This window comes from Strix uralensis, chromosome 11 (assembly GCF_047716275.1).
Source record: "Strix uralensis isolate ZFMK-TIS-50842 chromosome 11, bStrUra1, whole genome shotgun sequence".
Lineage (NCBI taxonomy): Eukaryota > Metazoa > Chordata > Aves > Strigiformes > Strigidae > Strix > Strix uralensis.
The window spans coordinates 19,501,308-19,519,790 of NC_133982.1; the positions used below are offsets into that span (position 1 = coordinate 19,501,308).

At 41.2% G+C, this 18,483-nt stretch overlaps 1 protein-coding gene across 5 annotated transcripts in view; it reads left to right on the forward strand.

Annotated features, from left to right (window-relative positions):
- Positions 1 to 2,237: 2,237 nt before the first annotated feature.
- ARNT2 (aryl hydrocarbon receptor nuclear translocator 2) overlaps positions 2,238 to 18,483 on the forward strand; it is a 104,949-nt gene continuing 88,703 nt past the window's right edge. The window contains exons 1-2 of one of the 5 annotated variants that reach the window (XM_074880372.1): positions 2,413 to 2,470; positions 3,238 to 3,411. Coding sequence is in view for 4 of the 5 variants with exons in the window: in XM_074880374.1 (XP_074736475.1) it covers positions 2,440 to 2,470 (31 nt within the window). In the remaining variant the exon portion in view is untranslated. Of the gene's footprint in view, positions 2,471 to 3,237; positions 3,412 to 18,483 lie in introns of all 5 variants that reach the window. The other 4 variants (XM_074880374.1, XM_074880371.1, XM_074880373.1 and 1 more) reach the window with 4 other exon arrangements.

Genomic DNA, 18,483 nt, shown 5'->3' on the forward strand with positions numbered 1-18,483 from the left:
CCATCCGTCTGTCGAAAGCTATGACAGCGCACTGTCAGATCTCTCTAGGTTTGTTTCTTCCAGGGTGGCTCCCTTATCTCTAAAATAGAAATGAAATAAGAAATATTAATGCTTTTCTGGTAAGAGACAGATAAGGTTTAACCCATGAATACTTGTAAATATCTTCAGAGCACTCTTCAGAAGTGCCTAATGCTATAAATGATGGTTTTATAGGGTATTTTACTAACATTATAGTATTAGGGGTTTGGCCCCTTAGCCTTTATGCATGTATGTAACTTGACATAATGGAGGCTCATGGAAAAGCTTTCACGAGCAGTAGGATTACCTGTGCAATTTGAACACGAGACTTTATAGAAACCTAAAGGAATTGAGCTATGACCTGCTTCCTGCAGCAGGACAAGCTACTCCGAATGCTGCTTTCCCCATTAAAGGTAAGAATCTAGAAATACTGTGACCAAGGTTCTCTCAAATCACAGCAACACTTTATCTGAATGGAAATAGGCTGTATTTACAAAATTGCTGATATTAACACAGTCTTCTAGTATTAGCAGGGTAAATGCCTTAAGATAAGAATTAAGATTGCCTGCTGAGCATCCAAAACTCCACAGCATCAGGAGGCAGTAAAGCAGTAAGATGCTTAGGAAAACAGCTCAACATCTGATAGGCAAAAGCACAGTAAATCAAAGATAAAGTAAACTTTGTAGATAAGTGGGAGCATTTTGACGCTACTCTGATTAAACTCATCTGCAGGAAATGAGTAAACACAGCCTCCATGCTTTCTCCATCTTTCTGCCAATTTACATCTTAATGGCTAAACTGTTTCAGGTTACTTATTCAGCAAAGCAAGGGATTGATTTGCAACTTTTCATTTTGAGTGCTTCCATTAACTTCAGCAGGGCTGTTCAGGGCAACTGAGCACAGCTATGGGAGGCGTTTAAAGATTAACAGGCCTTTGCAGCATTCCAGGGGTGTGAGAAAGCCATCAAAATTTTTTTTAGTTTTCTTCAGTATTACATAAATACCACACGTGACTGCTGGAGTTAGTACAGTGGTGGCTTTTCACAAATCTTGCAGTTTGTTAATTCTGTGATGCTGGGGTTTTTTCCCTTTAAAGACTTGAGTTATGAGATTATGAGAAAAATGTCAGATTTAATTGAAAGTGTGTTTTTAGTCCTTGTGTTTGTAATGGAAAGCCTTAAAATGCGAGCTGAGCGAGTTACAAAGGATCAGTTGTTCAGCTGCACTCCATAGCTTGTGAGCACAGTGTGAGGTAAACCACGGGTTTTAGAGGCATATGGTACAATTCCTAAACTCCACCCAGAGGAGCACAGAATGACCTGTCTCTGAATTCCTGGGTATTTTTTAAAAGAACTCCAAAGAGTTACTACATTTTCCTTTGTAATTCCAGGAAATTAGTGTTATTAACAAAGGACTAAGATGTGCAGCACTAGCCATTTGAAGCACCAAGTCCTCCATCTCACAGTCAGACAGGAGCTTAGCGTATTTGTGACGTTGAAGATGACACCACGGCTCCTCTTTTCCCCCCAAAAGCTCGAGGGCTCACCTCACGCTTGACTGAGCTGAACGCCCGCTCCACGTCAGCGTGTGTGTTGATCCCAGGGACCCACAGAAATGGCACTCCTGAACCCCAAAGCAGAGGAAGCGGCAGAAGCGTACAGACTCATGGGGCTCCGTCCCACTTCCATCTCCCAGAGAACGTCCCCACCTCAGGGGAGAAGGGATGTCATCGTGTGGGGACAACAGGGATAGTGGTAACGTTGTCTAATGGCTCCCCTCCTGCACCCCCTCAGCGGTGCCTTCAGTTTCGGGTGACAGTAAGCTGCACCCCAACCTCCCCCTCTCTGTTTCGGGGGCAGGGGCAGCGCCCCAACCACCCCTCCCGCTTCAGGTGGCCGCAGGCAGCACCCCAAGCGCCTGCCCTCAGTTTGGGGGGCGGCGGGCAGCACCCCAAGCGCCAGCCCGCGGGCCTCCACCAGAGACCTCTCCCTCAGCGGAGCCGGCGCCCTGTGAGGAGCCGCGCGCGCTGGGGCCGCCGGTTCGAGCCCCGAGGGGGGCGGCTGGGTTGGGACCGGTGCGAAGGGCACGTTCGCCGTGGTCCTTGCGGGGCGAGGCGCGGGGGGGTCCCGCCGGGGCGCCGGCGGACGCGGGCCCAGCGCACATGTGCGGCCGCCCGGCACATGCTCACTGAGCGCGGCGCATGAGCAGACGCGGCGCGGGGGCCATCGGACATCTTGGGCCGCCCCGCACGGAGCGGGGAGCGCCGCCGCCGGGCCCCGGGGCGGGAGTAGCCCGCCGCCCCCGCGCCTCCCGGCCCGCCCGCCCTGGCGCCGGCCGCCTTCCCCTCCCCCGCCTCCCCCGGGCTGCTCAGAGCATCCCTCCTCCCCTCTTGCATTTGTCTTAATTCTTCTCAGAGACAAGATGGCAACGCCGGCGGCGGTAAACCCTCCCGGTGAGTAGCTGCTGCTGCCGTCGCCCCCTGCGCTGCAGGGAGTCCGTCTCGTCCCATGTGGCCCCGCCGCACAACACGTCCCGTCCCCCCGCCCCGCCGTAGGCACACACCCGCCCCTGGGGACGGCGCGGTCCCCGCAGCCCTGAGGGCGGGCAGCCCCCGCCGCTCTCCCCTGCGCCCCCGGGCTCGTCCCGCGGGTCGGCGGGGGTACGCGGGCCGGAGGGGGCGCGGCGCCGGCGGCGGGGAGAGCCGGGCCGCCCCAGGCCAGGAGCCGCCCGCCCGCCCGGGGACCGCGTCGAGCCCGAGAGCCGGGAGCCCTTGGCGGGTGTCTCCGGCTGCAGCCTCAGCTCTGACGCCGGGTTGTTGCCGTTGGGTGTAGGCGCCGCCGAAGTGAACAGTTGTGCATAAGCATACGGGCCATAGGGCAGGGAAGGAGAGGACGCGGTCCCCGGCCGCAGGCGGGCGGGCAGGGCGGCGCTGGGGCAGCAGCAGGTTTCGGCCGCACCGTGCAGACCTGTGTCTGCCCTGGGAATTGGTAGGAATGTTTGGTTTTCCTGCCGGTACATCGGCCAGATTTATTGTCGTGAAGCAAAACCAGCTTGCGAAGCATTGCTTGGAACAAAACAGGGTGTTGAAACTGACGCAGGGCACCTCAGTGTGTGGAGGGTCTTTGCCATGTGTTTGTTTTCTTGCCAAAGGATGCTATAAATATTTTCTGTTACTGCCTCTATTAAGAGAAGAAACTTACAAAGGTTTTCTCTTTGTAGTTTTTGTGAAGGAAGACATTCCCTGACGTTGTGTTACATGTCCATGAGATGCAACGTCTGTTTTGTTGACTGCGTGATAGAGTAAAATGGGTTTGGATGAAATACCGTAGTGCATATTTTGGAGATGTACTTGGATCAACTTAGTGTTGGATAAACAAGTATCTGACACTAAAAGTAAGTGGGACAACAGACCTTGCACTGGGCTCAATACTAGTGAAGAGTATTTCTATCAAAGGTGGATTCCAGTTTTAATATCTGATCACATTTTGTCATTTTTCGTAGAGTTGGGTTCAGTTCTGACAATTAAGGGCTTGCTTGAGTAAATTCCAACTAATGTTTAAAGGTTGTTCTTTAGATTAAATCCTGCTGTAGTTGGTTGTGTAGCTGTCATCCTGAAAGTAAATATTATGATATAAACAATTAATTTGGTTCAGTAAGTGTCAATAAAGTAAGCAGGAACAGATCTTTGCCAATCAGATTAAGTTTTAATGTCAGAATTCTACATATTAAATGAAAATCAATATTTAATGAAAGGTTATTCAATGAATATTATTTAGCTTCCAGGATACCATGTCGTGCATGATAATGGAGAGTTTCATTGCATGTTCACACAGCTAGAGTCAGAGAGCTGTTTTGTGGACAAAGTGGGGTACAAACGGCCTTTTTTGACTTTGTTTTGGTTTGCCATTCTCCTACCTGCTCCTCCAAGCTACACCCTGAAGGAACAGCCCTGACTGCTTAGAGGTCTATGCTGAAACTGCTGAATTACAGCAGAGCCTGGCGGCCCGTTCACACCAACCAATTCAGCTTTCTGTTTCCACCTGCCTGCAGCTGAAGCCACAAAAAGATGTGGTTGCAGGAGGTATGGTATGCACACACCGCAGAGCAGCCTCAGAGTAGGGCTTCCAAGCTGTTCTCCTATGACCACTCTGTGAATTTAGAGAGTGTTATGGGATTATTGAAGAAGCATTAAAAAAATATGGGAGAAATGAGAGCCAAATGTGTTGGCTGTATGCATCGCTGTGCAACGCTGTGACACAGTTAAAGTTGACTCACAGTGGTCCTCAAGCTCCGAAGCACAGATCGCAGGTCCTCCGGAAGGATGAGGAAACGTGTTGGTTAGCTGAAGTGAACTAGTACCTACTTCTGCAAGGCTGAGGTTACAGAGCATCATTTCACTCCTTGTCTAGGCAGTTGGAACAGATCTGAGCCGAAAGACAAACTCACTGACTGTTAATGATCCTCCTACGTTTTCTGTGCGTGAGCGTTGCTGTCAGACAAATGTAGCTATGCATGGGTGAAGTCAAAATGAGGAGTTTTTGAGCTGTGAACAGGTGAGGAGAGGAGACCTTCGATCTGTAGTGCTGTGTTTGCTCTACCACGGACAGCCAAAGGTAGAGCTGCATGAAATACCTTGATTTATGCAGTGGGTTTTTTTAAGTCCTAATCTGTTGCTTTTGTTACTTTTTTTGGACTAACTGCAAAGCAGTGCAGGGAAACAATCAAAAGCTGTAGCGAGAGGATTTTAATACTGCTGTTTTCTCTTGGGGCCAGATCCTCAGCTGGAGTAATGTGAAAGGAGCCCTATTAGTATTGGTGAAGCTGTGCAACCTTACGCCAGTTGACTTTCTGATCTGCAATGTTAGGGGAGCACAATAGAGAGATTAACTTGTTAAGTATCTTTAATGATGATTAGAAATTACAATATGATTAAATTTTTATTAAGCAATTGTCTGGGGTTCTAATAACAGTTGATAATTTAGGCAGGACATTAACTTGCAGCTACCACAATACAAATACAAGTGATTTTAGTCATATTCTAGATAGTGGAATGGGGATTAGCAGAGAAGGAAGAGCTGGGTGTTCTGTAATTCTGGATGTAAAGGTCTTTCAGCATGGGATCTCCTGGTACAGAACCATGCACTGCTTTGCAGCATCATCTTCTCTCTCGTATTAGATGCAGATTTATCCATTTTCCCACTGTTCTTTTTTTAATGGAGAGTTTGAGTTATGAAAGTTCATGGGAGTGGGAGCAATTTGCAGCCTGTCCTGGCTAGGGCTCACTGGAATTGCAGTGTCAGGGACCGAATTGTGATGGGGGTAAGGCCACCTCTGTGGGCTTCCTGGGCTGTGTTGGATCTAAACTGATAGCTCTTTCTGGTGAGGGTGTTCGTCCATAGCTGCAACTGGACATCGCACTGACAGAACTGGGGGACTTTGTGAGATAGTCTTCTTTCTTCCTCGTCCTGCATGCTCAGCCTTGGGAATGGGATCTGGTTAGAAGTACTTTGTTCGTTTGTCGTAATCTGGATGACTAACTGAAGTGTGAAACACAATACAGGTGTGTGGGAAGCTCATCTGCATTGGCACAAAGCATCAGAGTTAATTTATTTCCTCCTGAAATAAGATTGGCATATTAAATGGGATTTAAGAACAAAAAAATTGTGGAGGTGTAGCAAGCATTTCATAAATTACTGCTTGCCACAAAGTAACTTAGTGCTATGTCTGTTTTAAATGTATATACTTTTGGAATGCAAACTTGTCCATAACTGTTGCTACTTTGGGGTCAAATTTTGCTTAACTTGAGTGCAGTACATGATGTGGTGATTCTTATATTAGCCAAGTTGGGATGAAAACATAAAACCCTTAATGAATTCAGCATTTTCTTTTCCTGAGACATTACTTGGTCTTGGGTGATGAGTTCCAATCTGGCTTTCTGCCTTGATCAGGTGATGTGAAATAACTGGTTGTATCCTTTCAGCTCTTCCTGATGACTTATCCCTAGATGAAAGGGCCACACTGCGTAGTATCTGTTCCATATTCTGAAAAAGAATTGGCTTTCTGAAGTTGTCAATCCTGCCATTTTCTTTAGTGTTTGTACAGCTTTGAAATCGATGATTTAAAAAAAGTTTACTTCAGTGATTTAGATTTCAAAATTTTCTATTCAACTCAGAGCCCAAAAGTTGTTGTGTTTTATTGCTACAGTAGTAACAGCTTTGCCCTTCATTACAATGTAGACTATCCAGTAAACTCCAAAATCAATTTAACAGCATCCTGAGGAGTAAATGGAGTGTTCTAGTGATGGAGGTTATAATGGGCTCTGATGTTTCTGGGAGAAAAAAAAGTAGTCTTCTTTCTAAGATAATGTTAAAACAAAGGTCTCAAAAATGGAACACTCATTAGCAAATGGGAGGTTTAAATGGCAGATAATCTTCTCCTATTTTCATATCTTTCTTACTGCAGAATTGGTCCTTATTTCAGTCAAACTGTGGTATGAGATGATAGTGCCTCTTGAATTGTTCTGTGGTAATATTTTGTCCTTCAGGACTGTGTACCAGACAGTAACTTGCGTTGAAGAAATCACATTTTTTGATATTTCTAATATATAGAGCATACAGAAGATTTCAGGATATCTCTTCTATCACAGAATATTTATTTAAAATTTGCATATGTAGCTTGTGGTTGGTTCCAAATATTTTTTCAAATAGAATAATGTTTCCCCATGCCTCTTAATAAAAATGCAAAACAAAGCAGATATTGCTGATTTCTGTAATACCAGATGGTATTGCTGATTTTTCTTTCCAGTAAGAAAAATTGCTATAGAGATTAGGTAGCAAAGGAAAAAAATAGCCTTTTCAAAACAGTCAAGGCAAAATAACACTGTTGATGTAGTGATTATTATTATTAAGAGGACAGAAATGGGACTGTCATTATGAAGATGTATTCGGAGATTAAGCTTAAATGGCTTGTGAAGATCAGATATGTGTGTCGTTTAGGGTAATTTTTTTGGGCTTACTGCTTCATAACTGACAAGTAAGAATGGAAAATGCATTAATTTAGTGCTACCCGCAGAAAGTACAATGTTATTAAAATTTGCAAAAGAAAAAGGAAAGAAGGTTCCTGAGTTTAAGACATGGGAATTTAGATCTCAGGTCTTGTAGATCTCTGGCAGATTTTCCAGTCTATCTATAGCAAAGTGTCTTTGGGTGGCCAGCAGTATTTAGAGATAGATGAATCAGCTCTGGATGAGCTGTTCTGTCTAGCCAGCACTGTGGAGCGCAGAGACGCTGCCTTGGGTGCAGAAGCGTGCAGATACCAACTCAAACTACGTTCCTTTCTTGACTGTAAGAGTGTGCTCAATACAGGTTATGTGGGAAAGAAATTTGCAAAGATAGAGATGCTCCTTCACCCATTCTGTAAGATAATTTGTGCAAAAAAATAGATTTTCTGGATGATACAGGCAAAAAATTTGAAATTTCAGAAATCTTGGATGAGTGCTTGCTGTATAAACAATTGGTACAGTTTACTTCTTGCTAACAGTATTTCCTTTGTTCAGATGTAAAGCGTTTCCTGTCACCTCATCTGTATCAATCATTCTGTCAAATGAGGAAAAAAATTTTCTAAGGCTGCATTTGTACAGTTTAGTTAGCTTCTGATTTTACTACAAATAAGATAGATGCACATTGTTAGCAAACAAAAGCCTTCAAAAAATTAATCATTGTCTTTGATTGTTTAAAATAAAAATCCAAATTGAAATTAATTGATTGAATAAACCCACATGGACCAAATACCCACTTTTTGGTTACTCCAGAAGGAACTACTTTGTCAGAAAATGTTACAGGATTTCAGCAAAATCTGGCCTTTAAAGTGCGTAAATTGCATGGTTTGAAACTTCAGTACCAAACATAGAATGCCAGTTTTTTAACAAGAGCTGATTCAAACTTTAATTTGGATAGTCAAAATTTCAAATGGATCTTGGTTTTATTGTTTACATGGATTAATGGCCGTAGTCATGCAATGGCTAACGAATTAGAAGCTGTTTTCAAGATAGATGTAATTTCCTTTTTTTGTACCCAAAGCACGCTAGTCTTCCTTGGGCAAAGCCATCTGCACAGGGAGAAAGAGAAATCCTTTGTTTTGGATACTCTACATATTGATGAATGTTTCTAAACTTTCTGCTGCCTCTCTTTTTTGTCAGCTTTTATTTCCATTTTGCCTGTCTTTAGTATTTCTGTCCTACAGTTTCAGTCCTGCTTTCCACTTACATGCCTCTACCTTTCTGACCATATTTTAACTGTGGTGCTATGCTGAGCTATGTATTGACTTCTCAGTTACCGTTGTTTAAATGTAAATGAATCCTGGCATTGTACGGGTGCTGCTCCCAAGTCTTTCAACAGCTTATAAATTCAGATTCCATTCTGTAGGTAGCATCTGAAGCCCCCCTTAGAGAAAAGTACTTTTCTCTGTTTCAAGTAGCAACTGTGCTGCCTTCCATGTAACCCAGCAGGTACCGTAAGGTATAATCAGTTGACTAAAATTAGGAGCCTGTATTAGCTTACATCTAGATGCCCTAGATGTATATATGTTGCTGTTTTGTTCAAGGACAGCTCATAACATTCATTTTAAATGTTTAGATTTGGGCTGCTGCAGTTTTTCTCATCTACATGTCAACTGTATGTGACAAATAGAGTAATATAAAATAATTATAATTTTTTCCCTAATCAAGCAAAAGGGGTGTTGAATTGTTTAATTACGGGCTTTGCCAGCATGCAGATGGGAAGGCTTTTCAGGTAAGTTGCTCATACAAAATGCCTGAAATGGATAGTAATTAACAACTGGCTCTTCATTGGTATGTTAATTACACTGCCATTTGTCCTGGTGCCTGTCCTTGTTTAAATGTTCAGTTACACTGAACTGAAGCGTTCACTTCCTGGCAAACACAGAATGTATCAGAACAGTTTGACTCTCAGATATATGCAAATATTTTATGGGAAGAGGCATGCCAGTAAATCACTGAGCTGCAGAGAACAAAAACACTGCATATTTGTATTCCTCAGAGGTAAAAGCGAAACCTGTTTCTGTGGAATATACAGGCTTGATTTTGAAAAATGGTCTCCAGTACTTTCCCAGTAATAATCCAGAACACAATTTCATGCAAGTAGATAATTTTAGGGACTTGTTACTGCTGACTCTCTCTGTTAGTAAAGGTAGGTGGACATCTGGGTGCTGTTAAATGTCCTTGCAATGCATGTATTTTTAAAACTTTGTTGCCTATAATATCTGGATGAAAAATCAAACTGAACTGGAAATGCTTTTAAAACTCGGGATAAAACTGATTATTTTGAATGCAAGGAGGAAGTAACTTCTTATGGATAGATTACATCAGTAGTCTCAGATCGTATCTAACTTGCAGTTTAATTATTTTGAGAATGCAGATTGTCTTCTGTTATTTGGATGGTGCTTTGCAGAGTGCACCCCCAATCTCCACATACTACTGCAATAAGTAAGAACATACTGCATCTGTATTTACTTATTACTATTTAACTGTAATGTCCTGAAGAGGGGCAGGCTGGTAAAGTTATGTGGCTGACCAGCATCTCAGTATGAGGCTAGTATTTTAACTTGCTAAATTTATGTCACATGGAAAGTGGTTAATCTGCCCAATGCACAGTGACCCTCAACGCATGGCAGAAGTCAACCCCTGAAATTAGGTGCTGATTGTAACGGTAGCTGTGGGAAATGGATTATAGTCATAAAATTAGCTATGAAACGGCACTAGCTACTGTGTGTCACTGCCCTCTGAGTCATGTCTGATCCGTTTATTGACAAAAAAATTTATTGCTGTTGGTACAGCAGAGCCAACACGGCCATGGATGAGCTGGATTTCCATTGTTTTGCATCCAACAGGCAAAGTTGCTAGCTCAATTTTGAGTCCGACTTTAAAGACTTAAAGTACTGTTAGCTTGAAAACCTTGGTTTGAAATGCTAAATTCTTGTGTCCCCAAGCACTGAGAGGCAGCTCATCTAACAGCAGTCTATGGAGGCTGGCTGGCCCTGTGAGAGAATTTGGGAAAATAGAGGTCAGTCTGATGACTACTCCTGTGAGTCATGTTCATGTCATAGTATATGGGGGCACCAATGGTTTCCTCAGATTTAATTTTTTTTTTTAAAGCATCTTTAAGAGATTGCCTGCCCTTCTGTGTATAGCTCTGTCACCCTGACAATGCTCTGCACTTTCTGTAGTGAGTAGTGGTTCGACCAGTAGAAAACAAGGCTGTATAATGAAAACATTTCTTTATTTTTATGAGATTTTCAGTGGCCTTAGGAATACAGTGGCAAATTATTGGAGCTATGTTAAGGTTGCAGTGTTTCTGGGCTAAACATTCCTCTGCTAATTCGTTTTGTTGAAGTTTTCAGGTAAAACAGACAATTTTTCTGGTTTATGTAAAAAAATTAAAAAGTTTTATTTACTGTGTAGTTGGGTTTGTGGGAACAGCAGTTGCATCTTAGCTGCGTTGTATTTTTGCTTACCAGTGAAGGTTTGAAGTATGCATTTTCATTGTTGAAATTAAAGTAAATGAACCATCACTAAGAAAAATGCAGGAGCGTTTTCCAACTCTTTTATGAGGACTGGAAAGTAAAAATACTTTCTGAATGCACAGGCAGTTTTAAAAGGTGGACTAAAGTCCTCCTGATTATTCATCAGCTCCTTTCCTGTAGGCATCTTATCAGACCAGAGTTTCTGTGAAAATAACTCTGGGGATGTTGAGCCCTTCGCTGGCTGCGAGGCAGAGTTTGGGGGGAAGAGGCGCGCGGTGCGGCGGGGCCTCCTGGCCGGCCGGCCCTGGGCGTTACCATCCATGGTGCTGAAAGGGCGCGGGGCTCTGCTCCACCACAGCCCTCTCTGCCTTAAAGGCTCGTGGGAGTGGGTTTGAGCTCCATCTCTGAGCGATAACCATTCGCGGTTGAGGTGTTGAGGACATGTTCTATTCTCCTGGCTCTCTCGTCGTGGTGGTGATCTCCAGCAAAGAGGACAGCGGACTGCTGGAATGAAGAATGTCTTAAATCAACGTAGCAGTCTTCCCCAAATGCCACGTGTTGAGGCCTGCAGAATCCAGATTTCACAGTTGCTGCACAAGGCCTTAAAAAATGTGTAATGTCTCTGTAGATTCTCTGCCAGCAGTTCTCTGCATCTATGAGTTAAGGTTGGTCCAAGTGAAACTGTTTCTCATTGTTACATAGGTGAGGCTGGACTGGATTCTCACTAAGAACAAAACGTGCTAGATCAGACTTGTGCTGCATGGAACCTCTATTCAAAAATAGTCCATTACAGACATTTTAGAATAAAGTATAAAATTTTCATTCTGGATGCTTACAGAATAAAACAGCAATAGAGAATTTTCTTCCTTCTTTGTTGTTGATAGGCATTGTGAAGTACTTAGGTTATATGAGTCTTTGGGGCTCCTTGTAGTTTATTTAAGCTTGAGACTTAGTTCTTGAATGATCACAGCTGTTGGGTTTGTTTCTTCTAAATTAAACCGAGTGTTTCTGGACTTGCTGTACTCTGTGATGTCTTCCTGATACAACAAATGAACTTGTGCCTTTCTGAGATGTAGTAATATTCTGGTTAAATATATCTTGATACTCCTTCACTCTTCAACCAGACTAACATCATATGTTTCAAAATTGTTTCCTGACTCAGTACTTAATAATTTTTTTTTAGTTGTGTCCTCCTTCTGCTTCTTAAGCCTTTTGATTCTGAACTGTAAATGGGACTGAGGCTTATGATGGTTTTCAACATTTTAGTGAAAGCTGCCAGTCTGAATAACTTTTGCTCTCCAAAGTTTTCCCTTTTGTTACTTGTGTTTCTCCCTCCAGATTCTATGCATGTTTTTAAAAAGGAGGCCATGTAACTATGTAAGTAATGTTTGAGATTAGGCAGCTGTAGAATGGTACTGTAAAACAAAATCTTAGTGCTGGGGTACAATAGCTGAATTAAAAGATGGGTGGTTTTACTTGTTGGCATTTTGGTTGAGTAGAATCAGTTGGATTGTGTGAGTGGGTGGAAAGAACATTAACATGAAGTTCATGCTGAATTATGTTTTGCTTGAGGAAAACTATTCATTAGTCTCATAGCTGGCACATGCCTTTTTATTCCTTCTCTAAAGTAGTATCTGACTACTTTGATGAAAAGGTTGATGTGACATTAAGGAATTGGTTCTGCCTCATCTACTGATGATGTGCAAAAGCCTTTCTGCCCTTGGCAGAACTGAATAAGACGCAGGCAGCACGCCAGTCCTCACTTTGCTCTAGCAAGGGCATACATGTGGTAAATGTTTCAGGGTACGCAGAGTCATGGCTCCATCTCTTAGAGTGTTATGTCTGGAGGTTAATGTTGTATCTGACTTCAGCTCCAGAGCTCATTGTGGCTCCACCTAAAACCCTTATTGCTTTTTCAAGATGGTCTTAAGGACAAAATGTTCTTTCATCATTGCTAAATTTAAAATGACTGGTAATTATGAGTAAGAACTTCAGAAACCAATAAATTCTCACTGTGCAGGAAAATTCTTGGCTCTTACAAGCTGCCTGCATTTTTCACTTTTATCGCCGGCTGGCTATCTCATGTCTGAGAACTGACCAGGGAATGAAGACAGTCTTGTGGTACAGGCACTGGACAGGGTTCAGATTTACTACAGACTTTCTACTTAACCTCTCACAAGTAATATCCCCATGCCACAGTTAAGTCATCTGATTTTTGTTTCCCTTTCTCTTACCTCCAGTATGCATGTCCTGTTTGTAAGACTGTGTATTCTGGGATGCTTTTTTCATATGCGTCTGTTATAAAATGACATATTTGTAGGAGAGTATGGAGTACCTATCCTGGAGCAAGCAGAGAATATTATTTTTTTTTATTGTGATGTACTCATTCATAATGTTTTAATAACAGACTTTTATTGCAACCACATTTATGTTGGATTAGCAAAGATTTTTTCTCCCTTTGGGAAGAAGGGGAGATAAAAAAGCGGAACATATAGCTTCTTTCTTCTTGGAAACAGCAGATATTATTTATTCCAGGCACATGACTAACTGTTAATTTGTATTTTCTTTATACAGTAGGTATGATGTTGGGGTAATGTGCTTTTTAAGTGTCTTGGCAAAGTATACACATGAGCATAGATGGATAGCCATTTCAGTGCTGAACTACCAACAATCCACCTAGCTTTAAAGTCTTAATATAGGCTTTACAACTTCTTGATATCTAGACTTATGGTTGCTTTTGTCACTTAATTTGCCTTTGAAAACACATTAGTTTGTTCTCAGCGAGTTATAGTTTGAAGTAAGATTGAGATCAAAATATTCATTGTTTCGTATACAAAAGAAATGATCAAACTATATGAAACATACAGTTTCACAGAGTGTAAATTATGAGATAGTTTTCAAGTGTTTGTTGTGTGTTTGGGAGTTGAATTTTAAAAGTAGGAAAATGCATTATAGGGGGGTATTTGGTTAGTGTGTTAACTCAAACGGCTCTTTAAATCAAGTCAATGAGCTGTCATTGGATGTAAATACATTTTCGGAAATCAAATCGTGATTCTTTCTAATGTTGAAATGTAATGATAACGTATGTGTAGTGGTTTCTTGGTAAGTGCATTAGGCTGCCACTAGTTGTTTGCTTTGTTGCGTAGAGTCCCTGTAGTAGCTGGAACCTGATTGCAAAGTTTGGCATTCAGACTAATTTTATATGTCCTTTGTACTTGTCTGTGCTGCTCTTCAGTCAGCAAATATCAAAGCAAAAAACTTAGTTTGGTCAATATTTACAGACAAATACTCAGCTTGTTTTTTGACAAACATCCAGTTTGTTTATAGTGAGGGTTTTTTCAGTATCGTTTTTCACTTCTGTATTTGATATATCCACAGAACTGTCTGTGTGCTTTTGGGAACAAGTGGCTTGTAATGGATGTCAAATCATGTTTAATATGAATATGGGGACATGGAAGAATAATGCTTTGTTGTTATATGTTTTAATTTGTTTAGTAGTTCAGTGGTAGAACATCCAGTGAATTCTTGTATTTTGTAATCCTGAAAAAGCAGTAAGAGCATGGCCATTATAGCTGATTGCTTCTTGAAAGCCTAGTAGAGCTTACCTGGAAACATCATTTTCTCTCTTATTTTAAAACTGGTAATTTTAAAATGCAAAGTATGAGATTCAATATTATAAAAGCTGTTCAGGGAATAGCTCTGTGAAGAATTTAAGCGGAAAAAAGTGTTCCAAAATTCATGACAAATTCTTGGGTGTGTAATAAACCTAAAGTACCACTAATGAATCTTCTGTAGCAGAGCAGACCAGTATTTTGTATTTACTATATGCCAATGAAGGTTTCCATTATGCCATAATGTTGGGGTGTTCTATTTGGATCATTTGTGGGAATGAAAAATTCTAGAAAGTAATGCAAAAAAAGTAGATGCAGTTACCTTTGAACATCCAAGAGCCTGTGGGCTTTTATTATTTTTTTTTTTTTTTTGGTATTTGCAGACATGAAAGATACAACATGTAAAATTACATAAAAGGCAGAATGTTCTAAAAAGTGTAATTAATGATCCTGGGGCAGTGAAAGGTAGAAAAATCACTAAGACCTTTATCTGTAACTATTTTTAGCTTGCAGAAAAATTCAGGTTTTGGAAAACTCATATTCAAAGATGAGGGTGGCTGCTAATATGGGTTGGTATGTCAGAGCAGCTAAGACTTCAGATGTTCTGAAGGTTGTCCTCTGTGGGAGGTTAAACTGAACACATCCAGATCTCTGGTAGGTGCCAGTTGAATGTGGGAAGACTGGTATACTCTTGAGGTGGCTCTTCAAGGTCCAGTTCAATTTGAATCTGGAATTTTCTTATCCACAGCCCTTTTCTGTGGTCTGAAGACTGGACTATAGTGCTTCATAAACAGGGCCTGGAGTTTGGAAGAATAATGGTTTGGAGTAATAGATTACACAAGCAGTCTATTCACTTGTACATCTTGTTTGAGTCATATGAAGTTTTTGATCCTTGTTGCTGCTATGGGAAAGTGAGGCTAGCTGTTTTCTTCCATCTATAGAGCAAAAAAAATGAAAGAAATGTTAATCAGAAAATCTCCTTTGACTTACTGGAAGTTTGGTAAGGGATAAATGAACTGAATATTTAACATGCAAGGCTCAGGCTGGGTTTTTGAAATGGAGTTAAATGTGGTATTTTTTCCCCCCCAATTTTTAGACAGAGAACGTTGCATTAGAAATTGTGAGGAAAGGGAGAAGTACTGAACCACACCCTATTTTGAGAACATGTTTTGTGATGCACAGTGATAGTCTTTTTAGGGTGTTTCACATAAATATTCTTATTCTTGGTAATAAAATGGGATGTGGAAACACCTGAAAGGCCAATTAATTATCGTAACATGAAATAAGCATCATTTGCTTGTTGATCAAGCAGAACCAAAGTCATTAGTGCTATCAATAAAATACTGTTTAATGAAAACAATAGCATTCTGATTACCCAACAGTGCCCAAGGACGCTGTAAATATACTGATAATTAAGTATTTGGTAATGCAAGTTGCTGTTCTGAATGTAATTTAGAATTAACATACCCTTCTGAGGCACACTTAAAAAAACCCGCTTTGTCATAATAAAGGAATTTGAAGGACATGAGTAAGTAATTTTTAACAAATAATTTAGAGTGGTCTAAATTTTACATCTTTGTAGTTGGACTGTGTTCTTGAGACTTCTGCAGCTGATGTGGATGTCTCTGTATGTGTGGGTGCGTCACAAAGGCCTCAAGTCTTTGACCCCAGCTTGGTCAGTGGCTTGCAGTGTGGCTTGTGGGCCACCACCAGAGCAGTAGTGGTTGCTTTAGTCAGATGTAGTTTGACAGTCACCACTTCCTTAGAAATAGTATGTGCAGATCTTTCATGGTCTTCCTTACCAGCCACTCCATGACTTGGCTCAATAAGATGACTACCAGAGATGATTTCTCCTGGTAACTGACCCATGCTCTGTCTTGGTCTGGTTCCTTGCATTTTCAAATTTTTAAATTTAGGATAAATTTTATGACTAATTGCACTTGTGAACTTAGACAATGCTTACTGTGCTTGTCCACCTCAATGAAAATTAATTATAAGAATATTTATGTGAAACAATTATAAGAGCGGAGCAGGAATGAGTTTATTCACAAAAACAGCTCTGCTCATTATTTAAGAAATATCTTGTCAAAGTTCTTCCAACTTGAACCAAAAGTTTTAGTCATAAATAGTGCCTTGCATGCTCATGAAATCTGATAGCTGACTATTGTAGTTAACCGAAAATATGAACAGGAATCGAGTGATGGCTCTCAAGTCACATAAAATGACTTCCATGTGAATTCTGTGCATTTCTGGGTAGAGAGGAAAAGTAAAATAGTCGAGAGAAGGCTTTGGATTCCTAGGAAAGCTAGGCTACCCCTGATCTGCATTTGGTTAAAATCAATTTTGGTCAATGTTGTAGGCTAATTTATTAGCTATTACCTTTATTTCATTGCATATTTACAGCTATTCAGTACGTTCTGTGTAGTTGATAGTTTAGAGCCCTGTCATCTTGTTATGATGTAAACTCTGGAGAGCCACAGTATTGATCTCGGTGGGGTTTTTCTTGTGTACACCATTGTAAGTATTTTAATAGCAGTTTCAAAACAATTTCTGCAAATTGACAGTTGAATTTGTACGTGAACAAAATAGATTTGTGATCAAGCACTGAGAATTGCTTTAAATCTAAACCAGCTTCTGTTGCTGGAAAAAAATTGCTAGATAGTAAAAAGCCAGACTTCTTGATACAAGATAATAGAAATATTATTTTAAAATAAGTAATATGAAGATGAATGAATAAAATGAAGGCTCAAGTGATGACACAGTAACAGCTCAGTAGTTTATTTGCACTCATTGCTATTATTTATTTATCATAAAACAATTGCATAGGAATTTATCAAAGGACGGTAGCTTGTAAACATCTTTCCCCAGTTATCTCATAGAACAGGGAAATGAAACAAGATGAGGAGTTTGGGGAAGGACAAATAGCCATGATGATATAAACCTAGTAATTGGTGATCTAGAGCAAGGGCATATATGGAAATGCTTGATTTGATTGTTAATGAAATGATTTAATAGTGTTAGTTGACTAATTTCTTACCTTTGTAGAAGAAGCACACTTGAGAAATGTTGCGTCCCTTTCTCATGATCTAAAAACTGGCTGTCTTGTCCCAAAAGAAAGATTTTTGAAGCTCAGCATGCCTTTTCCAGCACTGGCCAAAAGCAGGTGCTTGAAAGAGTTTAAAATCCGAGCAAGCATGTATGGTGCTTCCCCTGGGTACCTTCCCACCCTCCAGCCATCTGTGACTCAGAGGCTTTTTGAGCCAGGCATGACATTATATTTTGTAGCACTCGGTGGATTTCTTTTCCGCAGTTTTGGACAGGCTCTACTAAAACCCGTATAAACTTTAACAGCCACAGCTTCCCATTGCAGGGAATTTGGGACATGCAGAGATAGTTGTGACTGGTCAGGAAGGCTCGCCAAATGTAGTAAGAGTGTGGGAAGATGAAAAAGGTGAAAAGGGGCAAGTTGTGGGACAATTTGATGATAGCTGAAAGTTTCACATTGCGCTTGAGGAGTGGACAGGCTTGGGGTGGCTCCCAAGAGGGGACAAGCAATGCAATGGGAGAGGGAATCTAGGTTTAGCTGTTGTGTTTTATACGTGTAGTCATGAGGATGGCCAGCAAGGGACATGATGTTGAGCAAGGCAGGAGAGGTGGAATGGTTGGATGGTTTTTCTTTCTGTGTGACAGAAGTCCAATCTCAGCAAGTCTTAGCAATGCAGAGGCAGATGTGACAGTACTTGGCCATAGCTGGATCACAGCAAAGCTGATGGTATGGTGTTGTGGGTTGTATTTTAACTTGCACTGGGACACATTGAGAGTTACCCAGTTGGCTCTTTGCTTTTCTACTGAGCAACAAATCTTATGAAGCCCTTTTAACAAATAACCAGTGATAATCTTGTGGGGCAGAGCCATGTGCAGGTGTTTTGCCTAATTCATTATTATTGTGCCTGACTTCAGTGTAGCTTTAGCTTGTCTTGCAGCTTCCACTTTACCTCCTGGTGTTTTTCTGGATGAAATATAACAAGTGTTCTGTTTTAAAAAGGGAAAAAAAAGTCCTGTATTTGAATTTTTAATTGAATGCCAACCAAAACAAGCTAAATGAAACAGCCTTGTTAAATGAAGAGTTAATGGACTGAGCATGATCTGTCTCTGAGAAACTTGAAGGAAAGTCATTACACTTTATTATTTTTTCATCATGTTTGTTTGCCCAGGCTGGGTGTGTGCTCATACGGTTTTTGTGAGTTCATTAATGGGTTAGCTTTGGCCGCTTCTGCATAACAGAACAGCCATATACATTATTTGCTAGTTCTGA